At 34.3% G+C, this 24,052-nt stretch overlaps 1 protein-coding gene across 1 annotated transcript; it reads right to left on the reverse strand.

The window, feature by feature from the left end:
• Window positions 1-383: 383 nt before the first annotated feature.
• Window positions 384-24,052, reverse strand: LOC142982112 (organic cation transporter protein-like). The gene is made up of 6 exons (XM_076128453.1): window positions 23,939-24,052; window positions 12,268-13,108; window positions 6,291-6,514; window positions 3,613-3,796; window positions 2,012-2,258; window positions 384-1,488 (listed from the first exon to the last, which is right to left on the reverse strand). The coding sequence occupies exons 2-6, from the start codon at window positions 12,663-12,665 to the stop codon at window positions 1,054-1,056; spliced, it is 1,488 nt and encodes a 495-aa protein (XP_075984568.1). The 5' UTR covers window positions 12,666-13,108; window positions 23,939-24,052; the 3' UTR covers window positions 384-1,053.

Here is a 24,052-nt window from a genome sequence, read left to right on the forward strand (position 1 = left end):
ATCTTTATTTAATTATGTTTTTTTAACCCGCTATTGTCTCATTGCTGGGCAAGGGTCTCCTACCATACGAGGAAAAGGTAAGGCCTTGTCAAGTCAAGTCTACCACGCTGACCAAGTGCGGGTTAGGGACTTTGCATGTCCTCAATAAATGTATTACAAATATTAGGCATGCAGGGTTTCATCATGTTTTCCTTCACCATTAGAGCAAGTGATAATAATATATAATACCTACTCACATAACTTCGAAAAGTCATTGGTGTGTTGCTTTGAGTTTGAACCTGCAACCACTTGCGTGGTAGCAAATATTTATATACTTAGATACCTACATCTAAGTATATAAATATTAGGTATAAAAGTGTTGAAATATTACATAAAACTTATAAGATTATTTATTCTTTATTTTATTTATAAACAGGTCAATGATAATGGTGGTGACTTGATTATGTAAAAATATTCACTTATCCTAAACATATAGAGGTTTCTTATCTAATTAAAACATCAGTTATTAAAATACATATTTCGTTATCACAGTAATTACTTACATATTATGCTTACTTATCAATAACAATAAAACTAGATCTTAATTATATTACAGTTAGAAAACAGTAATAAAATTAATCTGAAATCATATAGTAACAACAACATATAGTCATTGATCGGATATCACAAATTTACATCCAATTACATCATTATAAAACACTAAATTGGGTAACTCTTAAAATAATTAAGTACACACTGAAAAATAATTATTTTAATTCTTAACTGAACATTTTCATATTTTGTTAAGGCACAGCTTAACAATCTATATATTTTCCATAATATTACACACATAGAAATATATAATCACGCCTTTTATACAGAAGGGTAGGCAGAAACCAAGAAAAGCCACTTTGCTCGATACCTACTATCTCCGCTTGCGGTATTCACATCCATACATCTTGTCAAACAACTTGTCTTAAAACTTAAATTAACAAAAAAGAATTCCCGCTATATAACAGCTTGGTGAACACTTTAACCATCAACTAATATTACAATATATTCACAAAACACTCATCACTTTCCATTCTGTAGGTCTTCCATACTATCAGGCAAATTGGTTCCTTTCGTCTCAGGTAACAAGAGACACACGATCCCAGCGACCAGGGCAGCAGCACCGAAAATAACACTGGGCAACCACGGCATACTGACTAAAGAATTAGAAATAAATGGGGCTAACATAGACCCTACTCTCATGGACGTGGAACAAGCTCCTACAGCCATATTCCTGACCACAGTTGGGTATAGTTCTGAAGTATACACGTAGATAGATGTAGCGACGATGGCTCCACAACTGACTCCCAAAGTCCCGAAGGTTAGGGTGATGGCGAAGATGTTGGGCACGAAGTACAGGATGATCACGAAGACTCCTCCCAGGATGAAGAATATGGAGGTGGTGAGACGACGGCCTAGCTTCTTGATTAGCCAGATGGAGACGATTGCTGAGGGCATCTGGAAATAGAAGGATTCATTTATATGAATATTGACGGAACTGCTTCTATGGCCTATCTGCTATCCCATTTTTGATTCCCAGCACGGGTGAAGTCTGTTAGTCTTATACAATTTATATTAGAATATTTTTCAATAGTAGCTCAGAGTCTAGTTACGTGCTCGGTAAAAGGCAATAGGCTCGCTGCCTATGCCATGGTACTGATATCGTGGAAAGCGAAACCTGGGTTATTTCATACAACCGTGCTTACACCTTCCTAAACAGGCGTGATATTAATCAAGTTTTAGTGCCTACCAATAAGCAATTGAAATGACTGGCTGTGAGTTTCTTGCTAGCTCTTCTCATAAGGTTTTACGTTTTTCCGAGCTAGTAGGTTCAGTCATTGTAATGACTATCATAAGTGTTAACATCTGACTTAAATAAATAAATGGTTTTATTAATCGTCAATGCCATCCATAGATTGATAATCTATCCTAACATTTGCGATATTCATAACTTGACTACAGAAGGTTCATATAATCCTACCTGCATCGCTCCAGCCAAAGCTACACTAACAAACGGATCAGGACTAGTCTGACTGATGTACTGGTTGAAGCCGAAGTACGTGATGCCGAGGATAAGCCACATGGTGCAGCAGCAGACGGTTTTCATCGCCAGGGAGCGTTGGAACAGCGCCGAGTAGTTCAAGCGAGGCTCCTCGGATGAACACTTGCGGATCTCCTGGGACAGCTGTGTGAGGGTCTCTTCGATTTTCTCTGTGGGAAGGTTGTTGCTGCAATGATAAGAAAATAATTTTGAATATATAGTATTTTGCAGTGCTGAGTGATATAAGCATGCGCGTCCCCAGAAAGTGGTCAACGGATTGTACCCGAGGCAATATACCAATAACTTTCCGAAGTTATGTGTGTTTTAGAAATAATTACTTGTTCCAACGGTGAAGAAAAACATCGGGATGCAATCTTGCATGCTTGAGAATTCTTTAGAACATTTCTTAAAGGCATGCAAAGTCTCCAACCCGCAATTGGCCAGAGTGGTGGACTCAAGGCCCAACCTCCTCATCACGGGAGGAGACCCTGCCCAGCAGTGGGACATTAATAGGCTAAGTTTATAATTTATATTTTACTGGCTGACTAGACTGCCTCAGTCTGGAGCGCCGTTGGTTCTGTATGCGACTGCAAATTGTGAAGTCTCGGGTTTGATTCCGTGGTCAGGCAAGATGCTATTGGCTTCATCTAATTTATATTAGGATATTTCTCAATAGCCAGAGTTTGGTTAAGTCTCGTAAACGGTAATAGGCTCGTTTACAAGGGTGCATAACAGGTGTGATATTATGTATGTTTGTATTTATTTAGCAGTTTTATTTAGATGTTTGTTGAAGAACTTTCAGTATTCGATCCTAAAAGTGTCTGTCTATCCATATGTTTAAAAGAAAATACCTATCGATGCCAATTTAAAAGAGCCACATGACATGACATGACACACAATGCATTAAGAAATGAGGGTGCATAGTAATACTTAAACCTGCAGCAAAATTTAAAAAATATATAAACATCTTTATCATATAAATGTCATTGTTTGAATACAGCTGTTTTACGTATGAAAATACGTCAGTTGTATGCATTTTTTATTTTATTTGTACTTAGATTATTTTACGAGATAGCGATTGTAAAAGTAAATATGCATGAGACCCACAATATATTTTAAAAGATAATATTATAACTAAATATTGGTGTACAGTAGAAAAGTGCAATTCATGATAAATGTATTAAATGGTTTGCATATATTAGCATAAATAATTATTTAATATGAAGGAAAATCATCTATTAACTTTTCGAGAGAGCAAACATTTCAAACTAGCTATTGACAGCAGGTTTTCTTGTTTTCTCGTCTAATTTATCTTCCAGTTCCAGGTAAAAATATATAACGGCATATTACAGGAATTTTAGAGGGATAACCCAGGGGTAGTAAACATTCGAAATTTACCTGAGAAAAAATCGTTCATACTGTAAATTTCATATCAAATAACTCTCCTTTCATTACTCAGTCGGGTAAATAGCCTCACTGTCCGGTCAATTTGCAGTTTTGAAAGGCGTAGAAAAACTCCTTAGCAAAGACCATCTACTTACATAGCAGCTGCTCTCTTGACAATCTTAGTGGCTTCATCCACGCGACCCTGGCTGACGAGCCACCGCGGAGACTCGCTGAGGGTAAAGAAGTACCCCAGGTATATGAGGGGGGGTATACCCAGGGCCAGGGTGTACGTGTCCCAGCTGCGGAAGTAATACGCGAAGATGGAGACTGTCATGTGACCTGGGGAAAAGATAAATAGAAAATTAGACGTCTTGTAGATGACGATTTGTAGGGTTCAGTTACCAAGTTATAGTAAACAACCAAGGGCTACCAGTTTACTCGTGTTCCGCTCGCTAATATTTTTATGAAGGACTTATCCGCGCAACTTCGCTTGCGTCACATAAGAGAGAATGGGTCATAATTTTCCCCGTTTTTGTAACATTTTTTACTGCTACTCTGCTCCTATTGGTTGTAGCGTGATGATATATAGCCTTCCTCAATAATTATACTATGTAACACTGAAAGAATTTAAAATCGGACCAGTAATTCCTGAGATTAGCCCGTCGGAACAAACAAACAAAGAAACGAACTCTTCAGCTTTAGTATAGATTATTAATAATAATATGGAATTATAGAAGAACTAATATGGCAGTTCTTAATGTAAGTCACTTTAAAATGAAGCTGTAAATAAATCCATCAGCAATTCCGTTTTTTTGCAAAAGTATGTAAATCCCTGTACTTTTTGCCTTTGTAACATTACGAAAATAAACATTGTTATGAATTATATTATGTAAAAATACCTACTGTATTGTGCGAACCGGAACTGTACGAGAATCTTACTTATCATAATTATTCTGTAGATAGGTACCTACATATTATTTATTATTATGTATTTCTCTAGGATTGATTAGGATGATTTCTATTGATATTTCCTCAGTAAATAAAAAAAAACAAGACTTCTTCCCATAGGGGTAGCAAGAGACAACAGAACGCCACTTGGTACGATCCTTACAAACTTTCTTTGCCTCACTCATATATATCCATACATCTTGTCATACAGAACTATTACGAAACTTATTTCAATAATTATAATTCTTCTGTGTATGTGTGTTCTCTGGGATGGATTGAAATCATTTAATTCTATTGGTCTTTTCTAAATACATTAATGAAATCACGCCTCTTCGTGAACGAAATGAAAATGAACGCCTCTTGGTACATTCTTTACAAATTTCCTTTCCTTCATTCGCATCTCACATTCATCTATTTGGGTCGAATGTTTTAACTTTTATGATAGTCGTTATAGTAACTGAATCTACCACTAGCTCGGAAACGGGGTAGAGCCTTATGAGAAGAGCTAGCAAGAAAATCATGGCCATTCTTTTCAATCGCCAAAAAATTTACGATATGGTTGATACAATATAAAATATATTTCTGTATATATAGTATATAGTTCTCTGTATCTGTTATTTGTATGTTTGTAAAATTTCTCACGTATTATAAAACAATGTTGGTTTTAGTCACAGAAAAAATCTTTTGTGCCGCCAGATTGTTCTATAATTTGCATATTCCATATAGAATACTTATTTTTAAACCTTATTATGAAAACAAGTTATTCTGGTTATAATTTATGTATGTAATATGTAATGTTACATGAAATAACTATTAAGTAATCTAAGGTATTCGGCAACTAAAATAGTTTTAAAATAAAGAAGATTTAAGCCCGGTTCTACTACTCCTAAATAAGAACATAATACATTAGATAACTTCTGTATAAGTACCTATAGTTGTTTGGATATGTCACTTTATCCAGCAGATAAATTATCTGAAACTAGGCCTGAGGCAACACGATTGTATTTTGACTATTTTATTATTTTTTTAAAAGACAACTCCCTCACTTAAAATTGCTCTTGTGTCGCGGGGACTTTTACAAACGAACAACGGACACAAAGTACAACCAGACCCGAAACCATTATTTGTGGATCGCACAATTTTTTTTCCGTGTGGGAATCGAACCCACGACCTCCCATCGCAGTACTGTAGTAGCGGCATGGCGACCTAAACCACTGGGCCACGGAGGTGTCAAATAAGAATTAAGACCCCAACCCACACTTGGTCAACGTATGGCCTGATCCTTTCCTCGTATGGAAGGAGACCCTTGCCCAGCTGTGGGACAGTAACGGGTTAAAAAGTACTTACTGTCGCGACCTAGCTGCTTTATGACACAGGAAGGCCTCATTGGTGTATTTTTGGAACGAAGGCAAAGCGGAGATAAAAAGGTAGGTATGGATATTATTACAAAATTAATGTTTTGCATTATAATTCATTACACGGAACTTAGGCATATGCGAGGTTAATCAAGTGAAGAAATGTTTATAAAATCTGCGACTTATTTAAAAAACTAGTCCGACTGGATACCTACTAGGTATATTATTACCTATATTAATTAAGACCACGCTAGTTCTTCATGGTAATAAAACTCATCAATAAAATTAATAATATTTACATATAAGTAAGAAACCAGTCGTGCAGGATATTAAGTAAAATGTAACTTTTTTATAATAAGAGTAGATGTGATATTTCGGTTATCAATATTATTAGGATTTTTCTCTTTGTTTACATAGCTAAGTTGGGGACTTTGCATACCCTCAATAAATGTATTAAACATTTTTTTAGGCATGCAAGGTTTCATCCCTTAATATCTTCATTGCCTTAAAAAAAATCACACAATACTCACCAATAGTGAAAGGTATTTGGAACAAGCACCCAGTGACCTCCCTGTATCGAGGGCCGACGGACTCCATGACGATGACGAAGGACACCACCATGGTGCCCGCGGTGGCCATGCCCAGGAGAGTACGGAGCAGCGTGAAGATGATGTAGTTGGGAGAGAACGGGATGATCAGACCGAAGATGATGACCGTTGTGATTGCTACCAGGAAGGTTATTTTGCGACCGTATCTGAAATTAGAAAAACACACATCTATACTAATATAATAAAGCTGAAGAGTTTGTTTGTTTGTTTGTTTGTTTGATTGTTTGTTTGTTTGTTTGTTTGTTTGTTTGAACGCGCTAATCTCAGTAACTACTGGTCCGATTTGAAAAATTCGTTCAGTGTTAGATAGCCCATTTATCGAGAAAGGCTATAGGCTATATAACATCACGCTACGGTCATTAGGAACGGAGTAGCAACGAAAAATGTTACAAAAACGGGGAAAATTTTGACCCATTCTCTTAGGTGACGCAAGCGAAGTTACGCGGGTCAGCTAGTAATAAATAAAGAATCTATACTAATACTAATATACTAATACTCATATACTAATACTAATATACTAATACTAATACTAATCTATACTAATATTATAATCTATACTAATATTATAAAGCTGAAGAGTTTGTTTGTTTGATTGTTTGTTTGTTTGTTTGAACGCGCTAATCTCGGGAACTACTGGTCCGACTTGAAAAATTCTTTCAGTGTTAGATAGCCCATTTATCGAGGAAGGCATAGGCTATATATCATCACGCTACGACCAATAGGAGCAGAGTACCAGTGAAAAATGTTACAAAAACGGGGAAAATTATGATTCTCTTATGTGACGCAAGCGAAGTTGCGCGGGTCAGCTAGTCATCAAAATCGGTCCACCCAGTAAAAAGTTATGAGGTAACAAAAAAAAACACATTCAAATTGAGGACCTCCTCCTATTTTGAAGTCGGTTAATATATAATATTTCTTTCAATCATGTTGGAGTCGCCTTCCAGTATCAGCGGATGCAGCTGGATAACAGTACTGTACATGAAGCGACTATCGGGCCTCCACAACCCAGTTACCTGGGTTATAATACGATACCCTCGGTAAGACTGGTTGTCAGACTTTCAAGCTTCAAAAGAACTGGTAACAACTTCAAAGATCTTTGTAAATAACAGCCGGGGCAAACGATTTAATGTGCCTTCCGAAACTCGGAGCTACTCAGTATGTATAATATCGTCATCCCTCCACGGAATAACTCCGGCAAGCGTAGCTTAACCTGAGAGATCGATCCGCGCCGCTGTTGTTACTTTACCACAAGCTTCAAACACCTCTGCCTATACTTTCGAGTATAACTGCCGTCATTTTAGAAAATAAGTCATATAACCATATCAAACTATTTAGTCTTTCGCTATCATTTCCATTTATCAGAAAAAATGGGTAATAGGTATGGACACTTAAAGTTCGTATTAATATTATTAGAATCTAACGCAACGAATCTTATTTACATCAAAATTAACCTTGACATTAAAAAAGCTAAACATGCTAATAATATTCAAGCAGAAACACATACAAACATACATACAAATACTATGACAGTGATAAGTACAACTTGGCTAAAAGCTACCAGATCTATACTAATCTATACTAATATAATAAAGCTGAAGAGTTTGTTTGTTTGTTTTTTTTAACGCGCTAATCTCAGAAACTACAGGTCCGATTTGAAAAAATATTTCAGTGTTAGATAGCCTATTTATTGAGAAAGGCTATAGGCTATATATCATCACGCTACGACCAATAGGAGCAGAGTACCCGTAAAAAATGTTACAAAAACGGGGAAAATTATGACCCATTCTCTCTTATCTGACGCAAGCGAAGTTGCGCGGGTCAGCTAGTGTTTTATAAAATCGCTTAACATGACAGGCAATTAATTAGCTACAAGTTATTTTAAGACTTATTAAAATAGGGTATTCTGGTCTTGGATATTTTTAATGATCCTATATTATTTTTTATCATTACATAATATTAAAATGGTAATTTTATGCTAATATCTTTGCTTGTTATCTCATTCTGAGAGTCATACATTAAAACATAATCAAATAATTTTGACTTTTTTAAATTGTCTTGGTCATTGACCGACTGTTCACAATTGACGTTAGTTCGATTCCCTAGTTGAGTAAGACTAGATTTAGATTGCACTAGAGGCCGCCCGCGACGTTCGTGTGGAAACCCTTCCCGTGTAAATCCCTATCCCAATTTTCCGGAATAAAAAGTAGCCCATATGTTATCCTGGGTCTTCAGCTACCTATATACCAAATTTCATCGTAATGGGTTCAGTAGTAAATACTACGCAAATGCGTGTAAGAGTAACAAACATCCGTACATACTGACAAACTCGTAAACATTAGCATTATAATATTAGTATCATCAGTAGATATCACGCTATAATACCTTTTTTCCGTTATATTATTACCTCAAGTATGTACGGTTAAAAATAGGTACGTCTGTCTTCCCCTTTTTAAACATAATCGATAAACAAAAACCTTACTACCAAACTACTTCCTAATAGTTTCCGTGACATTGTGACAAATGACTGGCCATGACCGTCATGTCTACTCGTGGCCGTGAACAGCGAGCATGACGTTTGAATGATGATCGTCATTCATGTGTAGTGGCTATGAAGTTAAGGTGGGATTACATTAGCTTGACTTACATTTATATTGAAACTAGATGTATTTGAATATCCATATTTTTCTATTGAAGCCTTATTAGACGGTCACTGGCAGTGAAGATGACTCGAATATATCTAATATTATAAATGAGAAGGTTTGTAAGAATGACTCTTTCACACAAAAACTACTTACACTAATTTGGTACACATATATTTTATGACCTCAGACCTAGATTAACACATCAGACAGAAAACTTTTTACCCCGTTAAATCTATTCGTATAGTCGTTCGCATATTCATAGTCGTGGGCAGAAGCCAGAGTCCAAGTAAGTCAAGAAGGTCAATTTAGAGTTTCTGGGTCAAGAAAATGTTAGTGTTTAGGAAGTTCTGATCGTAAACGAATTAAAAGGAAATTACAAAATAAAGATTACAAGTGCCTACAAGTATTAGAAACATGTATGATTCGGTATTATGAAGTTACCCTACAGTAATGTAACTAATCTAACAATGTATTGTGTTACATGGCGTCAAGTAGTTAAGATTATTGCTATAAAGCCTGTAATGTTCACAGATAACGTGTTTATGATCATAACATTCATAATACTGTTACAATAGACTAGTTACGAAATGTTCGAGTGCCTCTTTAATCTATACTAATCTATATCTATACTAATATTATAAAGCTGAAGAGTTTGTTTGTTTGTTTGAACGCGCTAATCTCGGGAACTACTGGTCCGATTTGAAAAATTCTTTCAGTGTAAGATAGCCCATTTATCGAGGCAGGCTATAGGCTATATATCATCACGCTACGACTAATTGGAGCAGAGTACCACTGAAAAATGTTACAAATACGGGGAAAATTATGATTCTTTTATGTGACGCAAACGAAGTTGCGCGGGTCAGACAGTACAATAATATTTGTATAACTGTTTAATGATCGAACTTTTTATATTGCTAAGTTATTTGTGAGCAGTGATAGCTTAGCCTCTGTATACTCCAATAACTTAGTCGAGAGCCTTATTCTTGAGAACCAAGGCTCGTGGCTGACTGATGTACATACATACATAAGTACATATCGCATCTTTACAAGAACAACGTGACATTTATTAAACAACAACTTTACAAGAGAGCAATTTTGAATATTTAAGCGTTGATCAATACAAAAATATTGACAATTTAATTTTACTGTAATTAATGTGCTTTCTGAAAATAAGCAAAAAAAATATACCTTAATTCAACTTATTAGTGATGGATATCGAATAATAAAAATAACGTTTTTGAGATGTCACGTTGTTCTTGTAAAGAGGCGATATTATCACGCCTGTTATAGCAGAAGGAGTAGGCAGAGGAGTTTGAATTACACCTACTTTTGGCTCTTTACAATGTTAGTCTCATGTAACAGGGGGCACGTTACCAAACTCCGGGTTATAAATGAGAAATATTTTAATGTAAATAAAAAAAACGTTTTTTTTCCCGACACAAGAATCGACCCAGAGACCTCGTGATTGGCACTCGGATGCCTTATGTACAAAGCCTTATGAAGGTTGATGCCCAGCATTGGGATAAAATACTATTTGAAGGTTTACAGCGTTTTATGATAAAAATAAATGTTCTTTTCATTTCACCCTGGCCTGGTTTAAAAGTATCAAGAATTTAATGTTTATCTTTGTTAATCAACAATGACAAATTAAGAATTTGTGTATATTTTAATTTAATTATTTACTTTTACAAACTAACCTTCATGTGATATGGTAATGATAACACACTTATTTTAAAGACAATTTATAAGGCGAACATGTCTACAGACGCATATAAAAAGACATTCAGTATAAAAAAAACGGTTTCAGAGCAAAACATTTTAAAACAAAATGTAACCACAATAATTTCTCTGCACACAAAAGCTCGATATTTGGGTACCTCACGAGCTCACTGAAAGAAACCTAATGAACAGTGTACTCATTTGTGATTCTTGAAACCAAAGAAATTTTATCACAAGTTCATACATACTATAATGCGAAAAGACTTTTTCGCCGACCTAATATTCCCTTTTTATAATTTAACATTAAATAAATACTTTAAATACTGAATTACCTCACTAGGAACTTAAACAAACGGTATTAACCGTGTCACGGTAATTTTCACAATAGGGAACACAAACATCCACTGTTTCAGTATAATATTTGTAATAAGTAATGTTGAAACAGCTGGTTTTACCTGAAATTATTATCACACACCTAGATATTAGTTATTGTTAAAGTAATATTAACAAAATAATGAACCACCTAATGGCCTTGTTTCAAAAATAGTGTAAGCAGGTGACTTAATAATACCACACCTTTTTCGGTAAAGCATAATAACTTGACTTGGTTTCTTCACCGTTAGAGCATGTGACAATTATTTCTAATACACACACAACTTCAAAAAGTCATTGGTGTGTTACCTAAGGTTCGAACCTGTTACCACTTGCGTAGGATGTGCTAACTTAAACCACTCGGCTATCACTGGTTGTAATATCATGTAAATATATTTACCTAAAGGTTTTATCGTTTGTGAGTACTTAATGATACAGGTCATTGATTGTGTTATATTTTTGTCTCAAATAGTTCTTACCTCAAGTGACTTGCTTCTGAAATATCTTATCTACGTTTCTAATTTATCACACACTTCTCACGTACAAAAGTTGCCGAGCCGCAAACCACATGCCAATGTAAAATAGTTTACTAGAATATACAAAAAAGTTGTCGATCCGCCAACACATATAAAATATGTTATATAGCCTATAGCCTTCCTCAATAAATAGGCTATCTAACACTGAAAGAATTTTTCAAATCGGATCCGTAGTTCCTGAGATTAGCGCGTTCAAACAAACAAACAAACAAACAAACTCTCCAGCTTTTTAATATTAAGTATAGATTATAGTTTACTAGAATATATTGGTTCATACTGAAATAGGAAACCAACCTATAACACTCACAGCGTTATATTTTAATTGCATGCATTAGTTTATATTTATTTAACCCATAACTTTCCCACTGCAAGGCAAGGGTCTCCTCTGAACAAGGGAGGGCTTAGGCCTTGAGTCCACCACGCTAACCAAGTGCGGGTTGGGGCCTTTGCATACCGTCAAAAAATGTGTCAAACAAAATTTAGGCATAATTTGTCATTTATATTAAAAAAGATAAAATCTACCCTATTTTATTTTTAAACATCCCTTTACAAATTTGGTTTCACATTAACAAAAGATTCTAAAAGACTCTTTTTCTCATAAACACATGTAAAAGAAAAAAACAGACTCACCTGTCAGACAAAAATCCAAAAGTTATACTGCCAACCAGGACTCCTAATTGAAGCATCATCTGGGTAAAGCTGGCCAGCCATCTTCTATCACAAATAAGATCCCACTCGGACACTATCGTATTATCAAACGGGCTCGTATCATACTCATATTCTAAACAATCTTTATAACATGTATTGTTAAAAACCTCTTCTGTAGAATTACCCAAATTTACACAACGAAATATTAAATTTGGGGTCAAGAATAGTATGGCCATTTGCACCCATCCAGAGCTTAGTTTGACCAATGATATGGTACTGAACACTAAGAACTGCCATCTTCCGAAGTCGCCAAGAAGTTTTGCAAATGGATCCTGCTTTGGTACACTGTTGGTTATCTGATTTGATAGTTTGACCACCATTTTGATTAATAATTAACACATTCACGAAAGCCCTTTTAAATATTTTGCTACGTTCTTGGTTTTGAACACATTTGTCACTTTTATATAGTTGAGTACGTAGTTTTAACTTTGTTTGTAAAAATAGTTTATTTTATAGAAATATTTGATTGTTTTTAGCACTGTTAACACACTTTTATTTTATTATTTCATTTCAATTATATTTTTTCCTTAGTTAATTTTATTAAAATCACTTCTCATTAATTAATTTTCAAAATATTTTGTATTTGTTTTTATTTATTTGTTATTTCACTATATTTTCTTCAATTCAGCCGAATAAAATCACAGTTTATTTAATTATTTTCTTAATATTACACAGAAATATTTATTTATCAAGTTCTTGATATTATTTTATTAAATTTTCTTTGTCCGTTGAGACGTCCGCACCGTGTCAACGCCGACTGTATCTGTTGCAAACAAAACACACTCGTCAGATTACATACAAAAATAGTATTAAGCAATATAACGACATATATACATAATACCATATACATAGAAGTGTAGACAGAGGTGCATGAAATACACGCTCATTTCAGCATTAACAATGTAAGTCCCATGTAATAGGGGGCGAGCCTATTGCATTAAACCGGGCACGTTACCGTATTCTGGATTATAATTAATATATGTATATAGGAAATAATTGAGAATAATCAAATATAGTAAAAGACCAATAGTACTTTGTCCGAATTGGATATCGAACCCGGGACTTCGTAGTCAACAGTCGTATACACTACCAACCGCGCTGCAGAGGCACTCGGGAGCAATATTCTTTAAATTAAATACTTAATATTATTTTTTTAAATACATTGTTCTATCATTTAAACTATTAAGTAAGTAAATTACTAAGCCCGTTTAACAAATTTTTTGTATTGCAATAGTTTTTATGTATGTTAATTGATCGTAATTGCCGTGACTGAGAATCGTTTAATTTAATTGGACATGATTAATGAGTTAATTTTACTTCTGTTCAGAAGAGAGGCGTTAACTCAGAGTTTTTTTTAGTACAGTGAACGCGGTGACAATGACAGATTAGGGTAAGTTTAAATTAAAATTGAAACAAGCGGGTACATTTTGACATTACGACGGTTATATTACGCGAAATGACATAACCTCATGAACACAAGATATAGGTTCTCGGATCATAACATTTTAGGAGGGAATCTTCTTCAATGGAACGGTTAATGTTTACTGAATTTAAAACCGGGTTACTAAGAGACTATTTCAAATAATAAGCAAATAAATTCTAGGGTCGGCAGACCAAAGTACTTAAGTCAAAAAATCGAACTTTACAGGAACAATAAAAAACGTGTTTTATTCCTTCTTGGAATTTTCAAATTGTGCAAGGCTGATAAGGTACACCACTTAGTATGCTGGGAATTATTTCTCAGTGAGTTAAGTGCTTTAGTCAGATGGCGTATTGAATTATTTGAAGTCGAGAGACCTAATAAAAAAAATATCGAATTTTTTGACTTATGTTCTTTAGTCTGCCGATCCTACCATTACTCGTCTTGTTAAAGGTAAGATAAGTATCTTCATATCAAACTATTATAAATTCTTAAATCTTCTGCGATAGTAAGTTTATCGTGCATTGTTCTCAGAGATTAGGAGATCTATGTCAATAGAAGAGATTATTTAAATAACAATCATATTTATGTATATGTTACTGTAAAAGCCCGACCTGTGGTAAATCCTAAGATTTTCCGGTAAAACCTAAGATTTACCAACTCTCAACGGTAAAAGTCCGAACAAGCCAGAGTTTAAAAACTATGTTACTATATATAAAAAAATCCTCCTTCATAACTATGTTTATAACTATTTCACGGTATAATTATATACTGTGACATAATTATAAAGAAGGAGTTTTGGGCAAAGCGACATGGGTAGGTTAGGTTAGAAGGCTAAGGTGGGAGCGAGCGAAGCGAAGCTCCCACCTTAGCCTTTGTGGTTATTTTTTTTTAACCACCCAGAAGGAGGAGCCCCGCGAAGCGGGGCTCCAGCGACATCTCGATATCATCAAGTGAGTATAGGTAAAAGTTCGAATTAAAAGAATTGTTCGGACTTTTACCATTGCGAGTTGGTAAATCTTAGGTTATACCGGAAAATCTTAGGATTTACCATCGTTCGGGCTTTTACAGTAACATATATACGAATGTACATAATATAAACTAGATAAGATGGATTTTGATAACTCTATGTCTGTATAGACATATTCATCTTGTCGTATTTTAGCCCTTTAAATATTTTAGATACCTTTATGGATTTTAGCAACATTTCAGGCCGTCTCTTTTGTCCGAAAGTCCTCACAAGCAACAAAAATCTATGCTAATTATACCTATATAGCTGAAAAGTTTGTTTGTTTGTTTGAACGCGCTAATCTCAGGATCTACGGGTCCGATTTGAAAAATTCTTCCAGTGTTAGATAGCCCATCTGTACAACATCACGCTACGGACATAAGGAGCGGAGGAGCAACGAAATATGTTACAAAAACGGGGAAAATTATGACCCATTCTCTCATATGTGACGTAAGAAAAGTTGCGCGGGTCAGCTAGTCAGTAATAAGCACGTAAATATATTTAAAGTAATTGCACCTTTTCTTGATTTTGAATAATCTTGAGGTTTTCCTCAATAATAACCTACCTTATTCAATAACACGTACAGAGGCGCCCTCTATGTTTATGTATAATTTTGATACAACTCGTTAAACAGGATGCGGTTTCTGTACATTTTTGAATGACGCAACAGACGTCGTAATGACGCGATTTTCGAAAAAAGTTATCGTGTGTGGTGCTTTTTAAACGGTATAAGTATATAATAATATGTAATGATTTTCCAGTTACATTAATTGTACTCTTTTCTTGTGATTATAATACACTAAAGGCCGCCCACGACTTCGTCGCGTGGTAACCCTTCCCGCGTAAATCCTGATCCCTCGGGAACTTCGGGATAAAAAGTAGCCTGTGTGTTATTTTAGGTTTTCAGCTGCTTAAATACCAAATTTCATCGTAATCGATTGAGTAGTATTTGCATGAAACAGTAACACACATCCATACATACTTAAAAAATTTTGCATTTATAATACTAATAGGATTTTTTGCTGCGAATTGGCAAAATTAATAAAAATTTCAACAGTCTAACTGACATGAACCGTGATAGTAACAAACAAACAGTCAACGAAATCTCAGTAATTTCCGTCTCGTTTTACCCCTTTGGATACGGAACCCCAAAATGAAATATATTTATTATAATAGTTTTCTGTTTCCTAAACCGCGGTAATGCTTCAAACTTTGTTGTTGTTTTTTGTCATGAAAATAAATAAAATTTATTTTCTGTGTTAAATTTCTAGTTACATTAGTAGTGCAAATTACTTCACATTTTGTTATAACAAATATTATTTTAAAACAGATTGTTACCTAACGATGTATTACTGAACAGACAAAACGTGGGTTTTAATGACTACAGTCTAGACTTAAATGAAGTCTAGTGCATCGGGGAATTACAAATATTATTCTATTTAGTAAGTGCAGTTTCATTTTAGTAGTGTTAGTATTTCCCGGTCATTGACCAACATTTAACATTGTGTAAGCTGAGAGTTTTGAAGTATTTAAGTAATATTATTGTTGTCTAATATTGACAATACTTTAGACTGACGGGCCAAGTCGTCGTCGAAGCTTTACTAAGACTTAACTGTAGTAAGACTAAATAAAAGTCAGGAGATTTTTTGTCACGTCTTCCGAACAAAAAATATTTATTGCTGTTTATCCTAATGTTAATCAAATATAGGGTCAAAGTAGCAAATAAGTAATTATAAATAAATTTTTAGATGTGCCTTTTCATTTTGAAAATACGGGTATCAATAGACCTAACTGAATAAAATAATATGTTTTTTTTTTTAATAACTTTCCGTACAGTAACCTCAATTGACCATAACATAAGATCGACATAGTCATTAGATATATAACCTTGTTTATTTATCTGCATATGGTAAAATGCATTGATACCGATAACTTGTTCTAGGCTAACATTTATTATGTAACTTAGTAAAGACTAGTTTTTAACAAGTCAAGGATTCTTACCGTTATTATTTTAACCACATTTAATTGTATTACTTCGAAGTCGACTATAAGTGAAGTCAATTAATTGGCTAGTGACCATAAAATGTGTTCTGTAACCTAAATAATAACTAAACTAAAAAACTGTGTTTTGTAAATATTACAAGTTTAGGGTGATCATTTATATTTTACACGAAATAACGCATATCGAATTCCATAGATGGGTGACCGCCAAATAGTATTTGAAATGGTCGTCTCCGGGCTTAGGAGGTCACAAAAAGTCGGTCCCGGTTGTTGTCAATTAAGATAACAGTCGTTATGTCACGTCAAAGGCCTCCGGGTTTGAACAACTTTGACACTAGGTTGACCACTAACCATACGACAAGAAGATTGAGGTACATAATCATGCACTTTTCCATCATGTTCCAAAATATAAAGTCCAAAAATGCAGCGATTGCCATTTTTAAACAAACATGACGTGTTTTTGACCACAAATGGTCTGTAACCAAACCAAGCCGATATTTTGAAATGTCTTGCGAAACAACAGTCATACAAGTTCGACTCCCGTGTAAGGTAAATGCTGAAATCAAAGAGCTATTTAAATACTTTAGGTGAATAACCTTGCGTTTTGTGTTTTTAATGTGATATTTTACAATTATCTTCAAAAAGTTTTTGCGAATGTTTCTTCTCTAAAAATGTACGGTACTTTGGTTTTATATTTATTTTACAATTTGTAGTCATTAACTTCATAAATGTATATAATATGACGCGAAATTCTCATTAATATAATACGAAGGAATGTTACGATTTGACTAGAGGACTGGCCTGACTTCGTCCGGGTTTAGTATAATTTTAGCGTAGATACATTTAAGCGAAAAAAATCTTTGTTAACTCTCCCACTGCTGGGGAAGGGCATCCTCCCGAGAGAGGGAGTAGATAAGCCATGAGACCACCACGCTGACCAAGTGCAGGTTAGGGACATGTGCAATGTCCCTAACCCTAGCCCTCTGGAAACAATTGTTTTAAAGTAGGTATAATATATTAGTTTTAATTAGGTACAAACCAATAAAATCCATCCAATTATATTTCTTTAAAATATGCTTTAATAATCACTGATTTGTAGGTTCTCCTGACTATACTTATTAAGAATCTAAAACCAGCCAATGTCACAATTCTACAAATTATAGATATTCGTCATAAATTGGTTTTCTCAATAGAATTTGCTTTGATTTATTACAAACAGTTGTATATACAAAAACGAAGGTTGGCCTTCATATCGCATTGTTTAGTTACCATGAAATCTAACTAAGAAATAACATCAATCTCGGAATAAACAAGTGCGTGAAGATCTAATGGGACGGTGGTTCCGTAACATAATGTACTAGCTGACCCGCGCAACTTCGCTTGCGTCACCGAAGAGAGAATGGGTCATAATTTTCCCGTTTTGGTAACATTTTTCGTTGCTACTCCGCTCCTAATAGCCGTAGCATGATGTTATATATGTTATAGCCTTCCTCGATAAATGGACTATCTAACACTGAGAGAATTTTTCAAATCGGACCAGTAGTTCCTGAGATTAGCGTGTTCAAACAACAAACAAACAAACTCTTCAGCTTTATAATATTAGTATAGATTTGCCCAGCGTTAGGAAGTTGAGGTCTTAGACTTCCGTGCCTCGGAGAGCACGTAAAGCCGCCAGTCCTGCGTCTGACCAATCACTGGTCGTGACGGTTATCCGTCCCACCGGGCTATTAGAGTAAAGGCATAGAGAGTGTACCTGTGTATTGTGCACACACTTGGACACTATAAACAAAGTCCTGCACAGTTGGCTGGTTTCAATGAAACTGGCCGCCGTAGCCGAAACCAACCAGGTCGACATTATTTATGTGACGCGGTTGTTAGTGTATGCGGCTGTCGTTTAGAGCTCCCGGGTTTGAATTTCGGGTCGGGTCAAATAGTTTTCCCTGAGTTTTTATCAGGCCAAGATTTATTATTGAGTCTTAAGTTATTCCTTAGTTCTGAAAGTCTTACTAATTGCCAGAAGTTGAGATCCAATAACGTTGTGCCTCGGAGAGCTGGTAATCAAAAGTTGAAACTCAGAACTGCTATTCGACGAGCTCATCAAACAAGTTTATATCTTTCAGTATTTTCTTTTCCAATGAATTGTCGTTAATTATAATTGCCAATAATTATAATTTATGATTGTTATTGCTAATTTAACCTCCTACTGATCCTTATAATCATTATTTATTGTTCGTTAACTATCTTTTTTAAATTAACATTCACGTTTTAAGACACGATTTTGAAACAAAATCCTATATGTTTTATAATACGGAACCCTAAAAAAATTACATTCATTTTAATAAACGTTCATCGTCATTAGTGGCGCGTTTGTCACAAAAAATCGTGAAATATTAACTATCGCGAGTTTTAAGGTTATTTTTTACCGTATTGAACAACTTAATTGAGATACAATTGTTCTGGTAACGGGCTGGCCCCTTTAACATGAGACTAAGGCCCTACGTACATAAGGCTACGCAAATCTATACTTTAATTCTTCAATTCGCACCAGTAGTTCCTGAGATGAGCGCGTGCAAACATACAAACAAACAAACTCTTCAGCTTTATAATATTAGTATTGATAGTATAGATTAGTATAGATTTATTTAGCTTTGTGTATGAAAGGCCTTGTGATAAACGCATTGTGTGTTTTTCACTTTCCATTATAAAGGCGTGATATTAAAATTATTTGTCTATCGCAATATTTACAATAATTTTATTGCAACAAACACAATCAAGTACTAAAACAATGATTTCAACACAAATAAGTGTCTATTGAAAGTATAGGCCTTACAATAGTATAAATAACTAAAGGGTCTTAATGGTCCTTAACCTAAAACTTTAAATGTGAGAGGTGACCCTATGACCTTAGGAGGTCAATCACTTAGATAATATTGTTGAAACCTTGACTTTACGAAACATGTTAGAAACTAACTTTAGCTCATGACTTCTTTCGTGTAGATATTTTAGAAGAAAAAACATTTCATTATTATTATTTTTGTCTAAGTAGCCTAATATGTTCTGGAGGAGCTCATGGCTAAAGTAACTACAGCCAGCGTGATCTAAGGTTAAATTACACTTGCCGAGGTTGCTCCATGGATGGATGAACATATTACCGAATCTCTCCGTGTTTCGGAAGGCTTAAATTGAGTCCTGGTAATAATTTTCTAAGATCTTTGACAATCGTTACCAGTAGTGAAAAGTGTGACAACCAGTCACCGATGTGTGATTACCGAGGGGTATCGTGTTACTCAGGTAACGGGGTTGTGAAGGTCAGATAGGCAGTCGCTCCATTAAATTATTTGTAATCAGCTGGAAGCCGACTCCAACATAATTGGAAGAAAGGCTAGGCTGATTGGTTGATGTGTGTGATGCGTCCACGTCGAATTTTCTTTAGCTGTTATACACACAAACAGACTTCGCACTCTTTATATTAGTAAATTAAGTTGATGTGTTTGACCAAATATGGTCACTAGATTATTATTTGACCAATTATGGTTGTCCTCGCGCTAATTGTTGACATGGTCAAATTGTGGTTATTTTATGGCGTATTCGCCAGATATGGTCAAATTAAATTAAAATGTGGTTGTTTATAGTGAAGACTAATTGTTAAGACCTATTTCTTTCTTATTTTGAAGTGGTAAATCCTTGTTTTGTTTTTAGTCATATTAGGATGTTCCAGTTTTTTACCAAAGCCATTATGTGCGATTTTTTGCTATTAACAGTGCATATTAAAACCCGCTTCGATTGAAAAAATTTAGAATATAAATTGACTGCCTTCGTGGGTTCGATTCCCACACGGAGCAATTATTTGTGCGATTCACAAACAATTGTTTCGGGTCTGGTTGTAGTTTGTGTCTGTTGTTTGTATGTTTGTAGAAGTCCCCGCGACGCAAGAGCAATCCTTAGAGCGGGAGTCGTCTTCAAAAGAGAAATAAAAACACCTACTTAGTATAAAAGTAAAAGAGTGATTATTATATTGCTTAATAAGTATTACGATGGTTACAAAACGTGTCTGCTATACAATAAATGACAGCATATTCCATCGTCTAGTTACAACGACACATGACATCAAATGTCAATGGGTCATACAAACTTTTGTATGAGATTAAGTACACTTCAGAAAGAGATTGTATCTATATACTTATGTTTTTATAAATAGGTAAATGTAGAGTTCCGTCTGTAAATAAATAGTGTCATGGAGTAGTTTTGTTGAAATGGTTGCTATAGCTAAAAGAAAAGTTAATTACAGTTATGTGTGAATGTAGACCTATATTTATGGTTTACCCTTCCCTATTTTATTATGACATGAAATAGGCAGTATCGGAAAAGTATGCTTTATATTATTCTTGTGCTAGAGTTTGGATCGACGTTTCCTTGATCATGAAGTAATTGATGTCATCTGTATAGTTTAAATTCATAAGCGTAAATTTGTTGTTAAATTAGTTTGTTAACACACAAAATTACAACAAGATATGTACGGAACAAGTGTCTAAGCCGACTCGCACTTGACCAGTTTTTTGCCGTACAAAGGGCTTGCAATAAGTATTATGTCAGCACTTATTACTAAAGCCCTTTTGTGAGTAACATTTTGAAATACATTGATTGATTATGTAAGGTTCATTGTCCCTGTAGTGTACACAACTGCTCATCACCGGGTCCAATCTTCGATATATCAAAATTATAGTAAGGACTCTTAAAATATTAAAGTAAGAGTAACTTAGTTCTTGAAATATTATTAAGAAATAGTATTAAGATATTATTTGTTTGATTGGGTATCTTTAGGGAAAGTCCTTGGAAGTATGAAGTTGGAAATTTAGCTTAGTAGATGATGAAAGTTTTAGCCCATACTGTGTGGGATCTTCAATAAGTAAGCGAAATATTCATATTTACACCTCCGGTAATGGTATAATTTAAAATTTGAAAATAATTAGGTATATAGGGATTATTTATAACTTAAATAATCATAAAATAATATAACTGCGTCGTTACTGCATAATCGTGAATTTAAATCCGACCTCCTTTAACGCAACCACCTTTATTTGATGATCCCGTTATGAAAGAAAGTTGGTTGTACATTGGTGTACTTATTGGTCATGAAACATTATCCTGTTATTTTTAATTGAATGGTTCTTCTAAGCTATTATAAATACGAAGTCATTCTATCTCTCTGTTGAGATTAGTTTTAGAATTTGTCCCTAGGTTAAGTTTTAGAATTTGATTATAAGTGGCTACCCATCAATAGGTTGTCCGCGGTAAGGTTACTTAACCCACTTATCACTTCCCAACTGGTACCAATTCCGCTTTAGTTTTTGTTGCAAACAAATTAAAGATGAGATGTTTTCGCGGTCAGATTTCAAGTAAGTAAGAAACAGGTTATTTTACAGGTCACTGATTGTTTGTGAAAAAGTGTTATGATGGCCAGGGTCTTAAGGTATTAGTTCACTGACTGTATTATTTGAGAGCATCATTTTTTGAGGTTACATGATGTTATTAGCGATTCTATCGTCACTTTATGCTATAAATCTGAACAGCTGTGATGATGTGTGATTGCTAATATAGTTGTAATACGTGCCGAAACGTCAATCGAACGATGGCAAAAATGTTTGATCCTTTAATTTCTTTGTGATATTAGATCATAAATGCATAGGAAAGTAAGGTTTGAATAATTTTGACACAAGAGAGAGTGCAATACTGCATGAAAATGTTAAGAAAAGGCTTGAATTTAATGAGAATATGCAATTAACTCCATTGGTTAAATAATTTATTGCAGCCGAAATAGTTATCATAATATATCGATTAATTAGATCTAGGTTTTGTAAAACTTTCCTTCGAAAACCTATGCTTGTTAAGCATAGTACCTACCTATGTTGCAAAAATATCTTTCCAATATCTAACGGTACCAGCGAAGGTACAAGCAACATTTATTAAAATGCAAAGCTGGTTTTTGCAGTGGATCGATAAAAGCCTACAATTGACAAAATTATCAACAATTTGTATGAGATTTCGCTGAATATTATCCTTAAAATCTATGTTAAGTGAGAGCCATGACGCACGGGTAATTGTCGGGGAATCACATCTAGAATCGAACCGGTATACATAGGCAATGCAACAGTATTAGTTACTACCATACTTTAAATTCGAGGCCCACTTCAGCCTCGTCCAGCTTAAAAACATAGTTTACACAAAACTTAAATAAATTATAAACTAAAACCAAACTATAAACCTTCTTTGGGAATGTGTTGCATTTATTTGTGAAAACCAAGTAAAAATCTATTTAGTACATTTCGAGTTAATCGTCAACAGAAAGGCGGCTAAGTGTCATTATTTATTATGTACTGATTCATATTTGACTGCCAATATTTCGAAAATATGAATTAAGTGAATGAAATTTGTATGGATGAAGGAAGCAAATGGCGTTCTCTGGTCTCAGCCCCATATATGTATGTAATATGTAATGTAATGCACTTTTATTTATATCTTCAAGCATTAGCATAATAATTCCACGTGTTTAGCTAACTGATGTTAATTCAAGGATGATTAATCTTGTTATAAATATTATGTTAACGACTTAATTTGAATAAATAGTTAAGTAGCTTTATTTTACTCGAACAACATGAAATTTAGCAATCAATTTATTTATATCTTGTGTTTTCGATGGATTTATTGCTTTTTTGTAGTATTAGCGTAATTGTGTAAATGTCGTATGTTGAAATGTATTATTAATTGACAGATGTATTTTTAATTGCAACGGATAAATGAAGGATAAGGCTCTACCCTCTTACCGAGCTAGATGTAGATTCAGTAATTTGAATGACTATCATAAGTGTCAATACTTGACCTTAATGAATAAATGATTTGATATTGATTTTGATATCCTAATATCCTATGAATAAAAATGCCTTTTAAATTCTTTACGCAGCGTTGATTTAACGAAATGAAGTAGCTATATCCAGAAACATGTATTGCAAACCTTGCGTACAAGACTCTCCACTGAGTTGTTAGACTATAATGTATGGGGTTATATTTTTCAATAAAATAATTTAACTAACTTTGTATAAATATGCATCGTCAAAATCTAATGACACTGTTGACAGCCATAAAAATATTTAGAAAAAAATACGAACCTGAATTTTATTTTCACAAAACACTATAATATTGTTATGAATTACATGAATATTTTATTTGAACACATCAATTAATTATATATTAAAATGATCACTATGTGTGCACAAAGCAAG

Source organism: Anticarsia gemmatalis, chromosome 21 (genome assembly GCF_050436995.1).
Source record: "Anticarsia gemmatalis isolate Benzon Research Colony breed Stoneville strain chromosome 21, ilAntGemm2 primary, whole genome shotgun sequence".
NCBI lineage: Eukaryota > Metazoa > Arthropoda > Insecta > Lepidoptera > Erebidae > Anticarsia > Anticarsia gemmatalis.

Coding starts and splice junctions, on each gene's coding strand:
- LOC142982112 (XM_076128453.1), bottom strand. CDS start 12,665: ATGGTGGTCAAACTATCAAATCAGATAACCAACAGTGTACCAAAGCAG. Junction 3,797..6,290: donor CCAAATACCTTTCACTATTG/GTGAGTATTGTG, acceptor TCTTTTCCCCAG/GTCACATGACAGTCTCCATC. Junction 1,489..2,011: donor CTTTGGCTGGAGCGATGCAG/GTAGGATTATAT, acceptor TTCTATTTCCAG/ATGCCCTCAGCAATCGTCTC.